General features: G+C 38.4%; 1 protein-coding gene across 2 annotated transcripts in view; it reads left to right on the forward strand.

Annotated features, from left to right (window-relative positions):
• Positions 1-14,125, forward strand: part of INTS4 (integrator complex subunit 4) — a 96,018-nt gene that overhangs the window by 71,816 nt on the left and 10,077 nt on the right. For both annotated transcript variants that reach the window (XM_069470982.1, XM_069470981.1), the window contains exons 16-20: positions 2,195-2,288; positions 7,436-7,516; positions 9,294-9,424; positions 12,003-12,062; positions 13,915-14,074. In XM_069470982.1, the coding sequence (XP_069327083.1) occupies positions 2,195-2,288; positions 7,436-7,516; positions 9,294-9,424; positions 12,003-12,062; positions 13,915-14,074 (526 nt within the window). The remainder of the gene's footprint in view (positions 1-2,194; positions 2,289-7,435; positions 7,517-9,293; positions 9,425-12,002; positions 12,063-13,914; positions 14,075-14,125) is intronic.

The raw sequence follows: 14,125 nt of genomic DNA on the forward strand, positions 1-14,125 counted from the left end.
GGACTAAGGATTGTTAAAGTGTGTGTTCCTGGGAGGAGCTGTTTTGCCCCACCAGATCACATCTATGACAATGTAGCTCAGTGTATCTGGTTTTAAATCAGTTTTGGTGTCATCTGTATTTGATGTAGTTCATAGACAAATGAGAAGAATTTAACAGCAAATAAATAAATGAGATACAATAGGATATGGTTTATAAAAATACTTTTGAAGTCAACAGATTCATGTCCTATATTTGCTGCTTATTTTTTTTTTTTAGGGACAAGGTCTTGCTCTTGTCACCCAGGCCTGAGGGCAGTGGCATCAATCATCACTCACTGCAACCTCAAATTCCTGGGCTCAAACGATCCCTCCTACATCAGTCTCCCAAGTAGCTGGGACTACAGGCATGTGCCACCATGCCCAACTAATTTTTCTATTTTTTGTAGACATGGGGTCTTATTGTATGCTTAGACTGGTCTCAAACTCCTGACTGTAAGCTATCCACCCGCCTCGGCCTCCCAAAGTGCTAGGATTAGAGATGTGAGCCACCATGCCTGGCCAGATATGTTTTTATATAGTTGCAATTGTGTCTATACTTATATCCAATTAGTATGCTTTTAATTCTAGGTATCAGAAAACCTTAAACTAGTTTATGATGGCTGTTTATTTCCTGTTATGATCTGAATGTTTATGTCTTCTCCCCCTCACCCCCAAATTCATGTTTTGAAATCCTAACCCGCAAGATAATGGTATTAGGAAGTGGGGCCTTTGGGAGATGATTGGATCATGAGAGTGCAGCCCTCATGAATGGGACTAGTGCTCTCATAAAAGAGGTGTAAGGGAGCTCTCTCATGTTTTCCACCATATGAAGATGCATGCAGGGTTAGGGAACCTATGGCCTTTGAGGTCCATAAGTGCAGCCTTTTGGCTGAATCCAAATTTTACAGAACAGATCCTTTTATTAAAAGGGGTGCAGCAGAGAAAGATGAAGCTTTTCTTGCCCCCTTTGGTGCTTAAAAAAGAACAATCTTGAAATCAGAAGGCCACAGGTTCCCATGATGTTTGTGAGGAAACAGGCTCTCACTGGACTCCTTGGACTTCCCAGCCTACAGAACTATGAGAAATAAATTTCTGTTGTTGATAAGCCACCCAGTCTATAGTATTTTGTTATAGCAGCCAAATGGACTAAGACATTTCCTCACATGACCAGAAATTGAAGATATAGTATGATGAAGTATCTTATTTATATTGTTAAAGGACCCAGTTTCTTTCTCTCTCTCTCTTTGGATTTTTCTTGTCTTCAGCATTGGCCTTATCCTAAGGCTTTTTTTCATTAGCATTGCAGTATAACTGCCAGTGGCTATAAGCATTCTTGCTCAGTCCTGTGAGAGACAGAAACAGCAGACAGACACACCAACCTGCTCCAAGCATGGTATATAAAGGCTTTGATTTGGACTGATGAGGCCAGCTCAGGTCACGTATCCAGAGGGACAACATATACTAATTGGCTTAATTCAATCAGATTCTACCTGGAATTGGGTTTGGGGATGTGTTCCCTTGAACAAAGTCAGTTCAGTTAGTAATGAAGAAGTGGAGAATGGCTAATTGGGTAAGCAACCAATAGTGTCCTCCAGAATACCTTTTTAAAAAAATATTTTTTTCTGATACAAAAAATACTTGTTCATTGTATAAAATACTTGGAAAATAAAGCATAGTTGGGAGAAGGCACTAAAAAAGCACATTGAGATCATACACATTATTACCGTTTTTATTTTATTGGCTGAAGTATATTTCATTGACTGGCTGTATCCTAATTTGTTTAACAATTCTACCATTGGATATTCAAGTAGTTAGAAAGTTTCACTATAATAGTCCACATAACAATGAATATTACGGTACATAAAGCATTTCATTTCTGTTGACTGTTTCCCTCAGGATTACTTTTCAGTATAAAGCTTCTTCATACCTTCATACCATGTGTATGTGGCTTTTATAACATAGTGCAGTTTTGTTTTCCAAAATGGTTTTATCACCTTAAACTGCTATCAGAGTGTGAGTAAACCAGTTTCATTATAACCACTCCATCATTTGGTGTTGTCATTTAAAAATTTATAACCAATTTATTAGGTGTAAAATGGTAAAATGCCTTTGACATGACCTTTATGTTGGTGGCATTATCTTTATTCTGTTTGGCTTGGGGTTTTATTTACTGTAGGGATCTGCAAAGACTTGGAGAACTTCAGTCTGAATTGGCAGGAGTAGCTGACTTCTCTGCTGCTTATCTTCGGTGTCAACTACTTCTCATCAAGGTTGGTTTGGATCCATTATGTTTGTGATTGTGATGCTAAGAATGTACTTTCATGGAGCTAGCAGTGTTTAAGGCCGTAATTGAAAAACATGGTCTTATGCAACCACTTAGCAATGGAGAAATTATGTACACTGCATATAATTCATTATATTTGTCTCTAAAGAAATGTTAACTTTTATAGATATTTGAGTTTGTAAATTTTTGGAGAATTCTTTTCATCATATAATTAGATCAGATTGGATAATCATTTTAATTAGAATCCCAAGGATTTTAAATGTTTTATATAATTTGATTAACAAAGGACTTGTATGAACTTTTATATTATTTTCTTAAAGTGCTCATTTTATTTTGTTAAAGTGTTGATTTCATTGCTTTTAAAAAGACCAACTTGCTAGCTTTTCATACTAAATAGATAATATATGCACATAAAATTGACACCCAAGAAGCTATTTAGTTTTGCTGAGTTAGAAACTAATTAAGGGCACCATAATTTTTCTATATTTTGCCTCCCATGGAGGCCTTTGAAATTCATCTTTATTAAAAATCAAAATATAACCAGGGTACTGAAAGTCAGTATATGAATGGTATAATTGTTACATATCCTATCTCTTTTTTTTTTTTTTCCTGAGACAGAGTCTCACTCTGTTGCCTGGGCTAGAGTGCTGTGGCATCAGCCTAGCTCATAGCAACCTCAAACTCCTGGGCTCAAGCGATCCTCCTGCCTCAGCCTCCCGGGTAGCTGGGACTACAGTCACGCACCACCATGCCCAGCTAATTTTTTTCTATTTTTAGTTGTTTGGCTAATTTCTTTGTATTTTCAGTAGAGACAGGGTCTCACTCTTGCTCAGGCTGGTCTCGAACTCTGGAGCTCAAGCGATTCTCCCGCCTTGGCCTCCCAGAGTGCTAGTACATATCCTATCTTATGCCCTTCTTGTTATCTGATTAGTGTTTTTTACTGAGGAGCAACTTATTGTAGCATTAACAATAAGATACTTTTAAGTATAGCAAACTTGCATTTTTGTGGTATAAAATTAACTTGGCATGATAATTCCTATTATCTACTCTACAACTTCAGTTTCTTCACAGACTAGGCATGCAGAAATAAGCAGTGGATTTTATTGAAATCTAAAGGCATTTTTGAATGACATTGTTATCAACCATTAATTGGCTCAGGCTCTTTGTAATTTTTATTTAATTATATGAGTTGTCTATTTTTACACTGCTTTTTTCAGTGTGTTTCTTTATATTTTTTCAGTTTTATGAATGCATGCTTAGTTTATTATAATCCATAACCATGTAATTAATCCTTGTAATATATTGCTTTAGTGTTTTGTGAGTGAAGTTGAATGTATTTTCAAAGAGAAATCTTTAAAACCTTAAAAAAATAAAAAATAAAAAGCCAGTTAAACTAGTTCAGTAGCATTCAGCTTCTGCAGCAGAGTTTTATTATAAATTTAGTCTTAGAATATAAGAGAACACTTCTCACTTGATAAACCTTTATCTTGGCTTTAATTCTAAATGTTCAGAGTCTTCAATGTGATTAATGATATTTGACCAAAGTCAGAATAAATGGGGAAGTCAAAAATGATTTTCTAATGTAAGATGTGTAGCTTGTGCTAAATGTTCTACGTTGGGTTTTGCAGGTGGTGTGTTTGTATACATGTGAAGGTGGGTGTGTACACTTAGTTGAGTTGGTATTTAAACAGTCCTTGTTAAGCTAGATAAATTCTTTCAAATGTATATACTCGTGTAACCACTACCGCAAGCAACATAGTAGAACATTTCTATCACCCCAAGAAGTTCCTTCATGCCCTTTTCCAAAGTTGTTTGCCTTTTCCAAGCCTCTGTGAAACCCCAGGAATACAAGGAGTCCTTTGAAAAGAATCTATTTTTCTATAGTGGCAAAATATGGGTGAGAAAAAGAGATGAGATTACTCCTAAAAGGAACACAGAAGTATGACTATTTCTCATCGTCAAGTGACCGAGTAGGTATGGGGCCCAGACCTAGACCCTGAGACATAATGGGAGACCTAGACCCTGCTTAATAATAGGAGAAGAGCTAAATAAATTGTGGCACAACACTGTATTCTATAGTCAGTAATGATCTTTATGAAAAATTGTACAATAACATGACAGAATACTTAGGGTATAATGTTTTGTACCCCAAAAAGGGGAGCCAGTTATGATCCTGAAGGACCCAGTCCCGAACACCATAATCCTGAATGTTGAAATACCAAAAGAGGCCAGGCGCGGAGGCTAACTCCTGTAATCCTAGCACTCTGGGAGGCCAAGGTAGGAGGATTGCTCAAGGTCCGGAGTTCGAGTCCAGCCTGAGCAAGACCCCATCTCTACTAAAAATAGAAAGAAATTATATGGACAGCTAAAAATATATATAGAAAAATTAGCCCAGCATGGTGGTGCATGCCTGTAGTCCCAGCTACTTGGGAGGCTGAGCCAGAAGGATTGCTTGAGCCGAGGAGTTTGAGGTTGCTGTGAGCTAGGCTGATGCCACGGCACTCTAGCCCGGGCAACAGAGCAAGACTCTGTCTCAAAAAAAAAAAAAAAGAAATCCCAAATATCAAAATCCTTAATGTCTAAAATCCCAAAAATCACAATCCTGAAAAGATCAAAATCCCAAAAATATGACTCTGGAAAAAATAATTTAAAAATTCTTTAAAAGATATTTATTTACATTTTTTAAAGGGGATTTTTTTGAGAAACGTATAACAACACAACAGAACACTCCACAGGCCACTTTATGCAATAAAATAGGCAACAATAACATTTTTGCAAGCATAGAACACTCAGGTATACTAATGACAGTTGCGTGGGTAGAACAGTTATGAATAGAGGAACCATATTCATAAAGAAATAGGTCAAAAAGGGAAATGTATAAATGTATATCACTATAGTTGGTAATTGTGTGCACCTAGCTTCATATAATAACTGTGATCGTCTGAAATATGGTGACAAACAAGCTAAGTCTTTTGATAAGATCAATGGAAACTACTATGGGTAACTTCTGCATATGTAGTCACCCAGTGAGCTGAGATCTTAAGAAATTTTATCTTTTCCAAATGCAGTTGTTCAAAAAGAAAATCTCTTCATTTACTGAGGAAGTTTCAATGCTTTTATATACATACACAATCCTTACAAAGTCAGTGTTGTGATAATGCACTTTTGTGGATTCAAATTTCTGAAATCCAGGCAGAAGAAACGTCTGTCCCACCTTTCAGAGAGAGACCATTTTGTCTTCTGTATTTGTTCTTTCTGGGCCCTTGGCTGATTGGATGGTGCCCACCAACATTGAGGGCAGATAGTCCCCACCTAGTCCACTCAGACTCACACACTGTTCTTCTCTAGAAACACTCTTACAGACACACCCAGAATAATGCTTTACCAAGTTTCAGGTATTCCTTAATCCAGTCAAAATGACACCTAAAATTAAGTCCACAAGTCCACCCCTTGTCAACTTGGTACCCATACATATCTCCTTAAACCATACTTAAATTCTAAATTAAAGACAGGAACAAGGTAATAGTTCCACCTAACATGATGCACCTATCCTACAGACAACCAAAATATATTAATCCCTTCCCCAGAATTGGGCTTTCAAGATTTCATTCGGGAGTTTAGTCTTTCATAATTTCAATGTTTAAGATTGTTTTTTGGGATTATGATCCAAATCCCAAGAAAGGATACAAAATTAATTCTGCTTTCTGACTACAACTATATAAAATAGGCATATGAAAAATGATTGGAAGTAAATATTTAATACATTTCCATAGTCTGTCTGTAGTCTAGACCTATTGCTATTTAATATGATAGCCACCAGATAGATATGACTATTGAGACTTGAAATGTTATTAGTTCAAACTGAGATGTGGTATAAGTACAAAATAAACACTGAATTTCTTAAACTTAGTGTGGAAAAAAAAGTAAACTATCTTAGTAATTTAAAATATATTGCAAAATGTATAAAACCAAACTGTAGGGCCGGGCACGGTGGCTCACGCCTGTAATCCTAGCACTCTGGGAGGCCGAGGCGGGAGGATTGCTCGAGGTCAGGAGTTCGAGACCAGCCTGAGCAAGAGCGAGACCCTGTCTCTACTAAAAATAGAAAGAAATTATATGGACAACTGAAAATATATATAGAAAAAGAAAATTAGCTGGGCATGGTGGCACATGCCTGTAATCCCAGCTACTCAGGAGGCTGAGGCAGTAGGATTGCTTGAGCCCAGGAGTTTGAGATTGCTGTGAGCTAGGCTAACGCCACGACACTCTAGCCTGGGCAACAGAGTGAGACTCTGTCTCAAAAAAATATATATATATATATATGTGTATATATCTTAGATATACTGGGTTAAATAAACTTTTTAAAAAAACATTCATTTCAGCTATTTCTTTTTAATTTTTAAAATGTGGCTACAAGAAAATTTAAAATTTCATGTTTGGCTCACATTATGTTTCTATTGGACAGTGTTAGTGTAGGTTTCCTGAAATGTCATTCTATTACGTCTATAATTAAGAAGGACTGAGAAAATCGGAGGCTCTAACAGAGGTTTAGATAAGAGATGAGGACATGTGGATGGATAGCTAAGGAGAGATGGAAGGTAAAATCCATGGCTGTAAGTGGTGATATTGAATGTAGAAAGATTAAGAGAGGAAGGAATCTAGGAAAAGCTGCTCTATTTCTAGTTTGGGTATGTTGCTAAAGTGAAGAGGGGATTGGTTATTCAAAGCATAATGAGCAAAAGGGGAAAGGAAAAAGACCAAAGTCAAGGAAGAAGGGTCTAGGTGGCTCAGGTAGTCCAGTGGCTCTGCAAACAAGGAGCACGCAGAGCTCAGGAAGCTGGCTTGCCTGCACATTCTGGTGAAGCCTTCTTGGCTCCTGTCCAAGCACTGATGTGTGACTCAGGGCCTTTGGGCCAGGAATTTGGTCAAATGGGCAGGAATTCATTTAGCCCAAACCATTGGTCTCCTCTTTCTCCATTATAGGTAGGACTTACTGGCTTAAAAGAATAAGATTGATTGAGAGGGAGTCCTATTCATGGTAGACTTTCAAAGCAAAACAAAAACATAAATATCAAATGATATGCCAGTTTTTGTGATGTCAGTGTTCTGTTCTCCCCTAATTTGTCTGTGTAGGCCTTACAGGAAAAGCTGTGGAATGTAGCTGCCCCTTTGTATTTGAGGCAGAGTGATTTGGCCTCAGCAGCAGCAAAACAGGTAAGCTTATTCAGACCTTCCTCTCTGATAGATCTCTCTCCCAGGAATTGTCCAGTCCAAGGTAGAGCCAGAGGTCTTCCCATGGCCCCGTGCCTCTTCTGTGGTCTCCCTAATTTCAGGCTGTGACAGAAGTCAGTGATATGAGAAGCAGCATAATTAGGGGACACAGCATCTAGCTTTGGAGTCAGTTCTAGTCCCAGGTCTGCCTCTAATTTGCTGAGTGATACTGAGCAAGTTACTTAACCTCCCTGGATTTTTCTTCCTCTGTAAAGTGTGTCAGTTGAAATAGATGATTTCTAAGATTCTTTTGTGTTCCTAAATATTGGTTTATATTTCAGATATACTGAAATCTAATAAATACTATGAATTTTTCATCTGAAAATATAGCTTAACTAATTTTGAGGTTATCTCTTTAGCCTGTCCCATTTCTTAAATGTTAAAAGTTCCTTAAATTTCTGATTAGTTCATTAAGTAGCATTTAATTTTATTTGCCTTGAGTTTATTTTTTTCTAGCTTTGAGCAGTTCTCCTTTGTTCTCAAATATTGAGACTTGGCGAACTCTTGTGAATCATGTCTTCCAGATAGTAAATCTGTATATGACCTAGTAAGAAGCTAATGATGGTGACTGTGATGATTACATTACAGTTCCCTAAATGATTTCAAGTCTGTTATCTTAATAAACCCTCACAGTAATCCCATTAGATAAGAATAAATATTATATTCATTTTATGGAAGAGGCAGTTAAGGCTTAGCAATATTAAATTCATAGAGCTATGTAAGTAGTAGAGTCAGGGTCCTTTGATACCCAGAATCTGTTTTCTTTCTACTACACTGCCCAATCTCTCATCTGATCTAGACTCCCTGTCAGACCTAGTATGTGGCTTATTGTGGGGGAGTAGCACTTAATGATTAGAACCCCAAATTGGACCATATTGGGAAGGATGGAACCAGGGAGTAGTTGGAAGGAAGAGAGAAAAGGAGTTACCATTGCTATATACTGTACTGAGCACTTTCCATGCCCCATTTGATACTTTAAATTTTATGTTGGTGGTGCTATTTCTTCCCTTTTTATAGATAGGGAAACTGAGGTACCACATAATTAAGTAACTTGCCTTACTGCTAATTGTAGGAGAGCCTAGAGTCATTTCTCTGACCCTAAAGTGTTCCAAGGGAGGCAAGCACAGAAGGGAAAGAGAAGCAGCATTTGTATAAAAGTATCTTATTTGGATAGAATTCTCCAAGAACTTAAGATCCTCTGGGCTTGATCTGGGGTCATAGATACTGTTTTCTGCACTTAATTCCCTTCTCAAACTCCCTCAAACAGACCAGGCCCAGAGAGCAGTCTGGATGACTAACATGTGGTTAATGGTTCCTGTGCTTAATTCTTGAGGAGTTTCTGGGGATTGGGTTTCTGTGCATAATATATATTAATATGTTCCCACTGCACAATGAGTTTGGTTTAGGGTAACAAGCAGTGCTTTCAGTGCTTTGCTATTTTATCAATGATTAAACCTTCATATCTTCATATCAACAAGTAAGATGATTTTATTACCAGATGAAAGTCTTTCTTCTTCTTTTTTTTTTTTTGTAATTGACAAAATAATTTATTCTCTTTTCACAAGACACACTGTACTAATTTCTCTCAACATTTAAAGCACAGAGACTTAAAATCTCAATTCAGAGTTTTACCTAAGATCATTGAACAGTAGAATTCTGTGCTGCTCTCTAGTTAAGACTGTGATATTTTTACTGATTGTTAATTACCTTTTATTTATAGATCATGGAAGAGACCTACAAAATGGAGTTCATGTACAGTGGTGTGGAGAATAAGCAGGTGGTGATTATACATCACATGAGGCTGCAGGCCAAGGCTTTGCAACTTATAGTAACGGCACGAACTACTCGAGGGTAAGTGTGAGGTTAGCCAAAAGGTGTGTGGCATGCTCTTTTCAAAGACACTTCCAAATGCATTCAGACGTTGCACCAAGGTTAATGATAAGTAAAATGAGATTTAGGAAAGGTGAGCTAAGGGTTGTGTGATCTATTCATTTTTTCTAATATTCCAAGTTCTGTTCTTGGATCAGCTTAGATCCTTGGTAGTCTGATCATGTCTCTCTCTTGCGAATATTCCTCCAGTGGCTCTCCACCACCTGTAGCACAGCACAGGACTTCATCTGGCAACAAGGACATTCTATATTGTCCTATTTGATAGATTTCTTTAAGAGTTTAGTTCCAGGAACCACTTTTTCCTCTTCTGAAGGTACTAGTAAGCTTTTTCCCAGATAGTAAAGGCAAATTAAGAGGATGTACTGTGATGGCAGACTACTTTGTTCAAATCTTGACTTCTCCTCTTACTAGTTGTTTGATTACGGACAAGTTTTTTTAACCTCTTTGTGCCTTGTTTCCCCATCTGCAAAATGAAAATGATAACATCTATCTCGTGGCATTTCTATGAAGAATAAATGGGATAATACATGTAAAAAACACTTAGCATGGTACTTGGTACTTAATAGGAGCTCAGTGTAATTATAGCTGTAAGACTTTTTGATAATGGGAGTTGCCACATTTCATTGATTCTCAGATGCACATTTTTTATTATAACTTCTCTGAAATCAGATGTTTTGATGATGTGCCATAGTTTGATTTTTTTTTTTTTTTTTTTTTTTTGAGACAGAGTCTTGCTCTTTTGCCCAGGCTTGAGTGCCATGGCATCAGCCTAGCTCACAGCACCCACAAACTCCTGGGCTCAAACAATCCTCCTGCCTCAGCCTCCCAAGTAGCTAGAACTACAGACATGTACCACCACACCTAGCTAATTTTTAACATTTTTAGTTGTCTGGCTAATTTATTTCTGTTTTTAGTAGAGACTGCGTCTTGCTCTTGCTTAGTCTGGTCTCGAACTCGTGACCTCAAGTGATCCTCCCACGTTGGCCTCCCAGAGTGCTAGGATTACAGGCGTGAGCCACCGCACCTGTCCGCCATAGTTTGATTGAAACAGTTTTTTGTTTCTTGGTATTTTTTAAAATAAAGATGCATCTTAAGAATGATGTCATTGGGCTGGGTGTGGTGGGTCATGCTTGTAATCCTAGCGCTTGGGGAGGCCGAGGTGGGAGGATAACTTGAGGCCAGGAGTTTGAGACCAGCCTGCCCAACATAGTGAGACCCTGTCTACAAAAAATAGAAAAAATTAGCCTGGTGTGGTGGTGTGTGCCTGTAGTCCCAGCTACTCGGGAGGCTGAGGCAGGAGGATCACTTGCCCAAGAGTTTGAGGTTGCTGTGAGCTAGACTGATGCCATGGCACTCTAGCCTCAGCAACAGAACAAGACTCTGTCTCAAAAAATATATATATATATTAGTAAGTTATATTGGCCTGGCATGTTGCCTGGATTATTTAGGTATGCAATAAGTTTTTACTAAAATGAAAACTTACTCTTAAGTACTGTGAGAGCAAAGAAACCAAGATAGAGAAGAAGGAACAACATCTGTGTCTGTGGGCAAAGTAGTAAGAAAATCTTTTCCCATTTTGCATGAGGATTTGCCTTTGATTAACTTCCTGGGTGTGCTCCCTGGAACCCTGATAATGTTAACTGTATTATTAATAGGAGCCTGTATTGCTATGTAAATAATGATCTCTGGGTAAATTGCATCTAGACTAGAAGGAAATATAAATGAACTGCAGTTTCCACATGCAGACATCATAGCTTTGGGCTTCATTGAGTGCAGTGATTCTTATAACTGGACATATCCATTGTGGGGTCCCTGGAGGGTATGCCCATGGAGTTGTTTCAAGAGATATTTGCATCTGTGGAGCATGGGGCTTCTAAGCTAGCATGGTCTCCACACCTGGCTGATGTGGATCTCATCTTGTACTCCTGTCAGCTGTGGGATCAAGGCTCCCAGACTGCTGTGTGAACTGCTGCAAGGATTCCTACAGGAGAACTTGACACTGTACTGCCTATAAGCTGTGCTCCTGTCTTGTATCCTTAGTGAATCTGGTGCCAAGTATAGCCTGCGATAGTCTTTGATTTTGAATGTTTGTTGAGCTTAATGGGCACTGCAGTGGTTTAATCAGGTCTCAGGATCCTGACTTATATTTTCCCTTAGGTCCCTAGTCCTCTATTTCTTTTGGAAATCTTTTTTTTTTTTTTTTTTTTTTTTAATTTGTATAGATTTAGGGTGTACAAGTGCAGTTCTGTTACATGGATATATTGCTTACTGGTGAAGTCTGAGTTTTTTGTGTAGCCATCCATCACCTGAATAGTATATGTAGTACACATGAGGTAATTTCTCATCCCACCCTCCTGCCTTCCAAGTCCCCAACGTCTATTACTGCAGTCCTTTTAGAGATCATTTTATAGTGTAATATGCTCATTCTCCTTTCACATAGGCTCAGGTTTCTGGGACTTTTGGTCCTTACTCCCCAGTATGCAGATTTCACAAACAAATTGCTTATCACTATTATCTGTTTTGCATTTCTTTTCTACAGAGTTGACCCCTTATTTGGGATGTGTGAAAAATTTTTACAGGAAGTGGACTTTTTTCAGAGGTAAGTATTTTGTAACTCTCCTGGCTTATTACATCTTGGTTTTACAGAGAATAGCACTTACAGGTAACAAGAGCAATCACAAGTCAGATTCCTGATTTAGCCCATGCAGCCAAACTGTCATCTGTGGCAATGTGCCCTAATTTGGTATTTTCTTTAATGGTATATAACCTTCTTTGAAGTTAGATCTTCAAAACTAAGCATACAACTGAATAATAAGAACATCAGGAATCATTTGGATCCTGCACTCAGCCTGACCGTAAAATGACAAGTATTGTGAAGAAAACTTGAAAACTCTTTTGTTGGGGGAAAAAAACAAAAAAAATGACAACTTGTCTATTTTTTCACTTCTGTTCCCATTGTTCTTAAACTTTAATATTTCTCTATAATCTGCAAAGCATTGTTCTGTAATTCTTTAGGTAAATTTTATTTTGTAAAATAGATATGTTTTCTCAGAGTTCGCTATGAAGTGAGTCAGTTAAAACAGATGCAGTAGTTGAATGGGAGGCTTGATGAATAAGTGGGAGTCAAGGTGGTAACCAGACCTGTGGTGCTGGCAATATAATACTGGGAGGAAGACATTTATAGGATTGTAAAGCACTTGCTTAAGTTTAATATTTCTTTTCTTCTATCCATTGTCCCTGTCCTCATGAACCTCACAAGACCTGGGGTTTTTATGACTCTGCACCTCTCATTCATTTTTCATTTGGGTGGTGATAGCTTCCCATAGGGCTGAGTTGCAGTACCACCCTCACCAACAGTTGATGCTCTCTAGCAGATGCTACAGTCTAGCTTGTCTCCTTAAGATCCTGGTTTCAAATTTGAAGAAGTTCTTGTCTTACATATGGTTTTAGATTCTTTAAGGTAAAGAGTCTGTTTTTGCACAATTGGGTTGAAGAGGTTTTTGGAAACATGGCTCTGAATTACCAAAGTTTCTCATCTATTGTTAACTAGAGCTGCATATTCTTTCTTAGTTCAGCCTTTCAATTACCTCCTTAGTGAAATGTTTTCTGACTATCCTCTTCCATAAGGCAGAAGTACCGTTCAATCAGTTGGAGCTAGGAATAGCTTACTTAACTTTTCCGAACCTCAGTGCAACATCATCCTCTCAGAGTCTCAGTGTTCCCATTCCTTGAATACAAGCTCCATTGAAATAGTCATTTTCTTCTCTCTTGTTTACTTTGTGTTCCTAGTATCTAGAATGGTACTTGGCACTTGGTAGGCCCTTTAAACATATTTGTTAAGTTAATTAACGAATCTATAATGTGAAAAAAAACAAATTGCCAGGCATGGTGGCTCACACCTGAAATTCTGTAATCCTAGCACTTTGGGAGGTGGAGGTGGGAGGACCGTTTGAAGTCAGGGAAATAGTGAGATCCCACCTTTACAGAAAATTTAAAAATTAGCCAAGGGTGATGGTGTGCACCTGTAGTCCCAGCTACTTGGGAGGCTGAGGCAGAAGGATCACCTGAACCCAGAAGTTTGAGGTTGTAGTAAGCTATGATGATGCCACTGCACTCTATCCCAAGCAACAGAGAGAGAGAGAGAGAGTGCGAGCGCGCGCCCCTGTCTCAAAAAAAAAAAAAAAAAAATTCTAGTGGTGCACAGGATTGCTGGGAGTATTAAATAAGATCATATAAAACACTGAAGAGTATGCCTGACACATAGTGGTTACTCAGTAAACAGAGGCTTTTATGATGATCATGTGACTAAGGCATAATTATCTGGGTACCTATCTTTCATGAACTATGAGCTTCTCCTAGTTCTTCACTCCTGCTTTAGGGCTTGTCAGATGTCTGGGCCTCAGCCTGTGGTAAATGAATGTGTAGTCAGTTGCTTCTGTTTGTTCCTCCAGGTGTTTCATCGCTGATTTGCCCCACATGCAAGACAGCTTTGTGGACAAACTTCTTGACCTTATGCCCCGACTCATGACGTCCAAACCTGCAGAAGTGGTCAAAATTCTACAGACCATGCTGCGGCAGAGTACCTTCCTGCACCTCCCCCTTCCAGAGCAGGTCAGGGTCTATGTCAGAGCCCTTCAGGCCAGATCTGTCCAGGCAGTCAAA

Source organism: Eulemur rufifrons, chromosome 6 (genome assembly GCF_041146395.1).
Source record: "Eulemur rufifrons isolate Redbay chromosome 6, OSU_ERuf_1, whole genome shotgun sequence".
Lineage (NCBI taxonomy): Eukaryota > Metazoa > Chordata > Mammalia > Primates > Lemuridae > Eulemur > Eulemur rufifrons.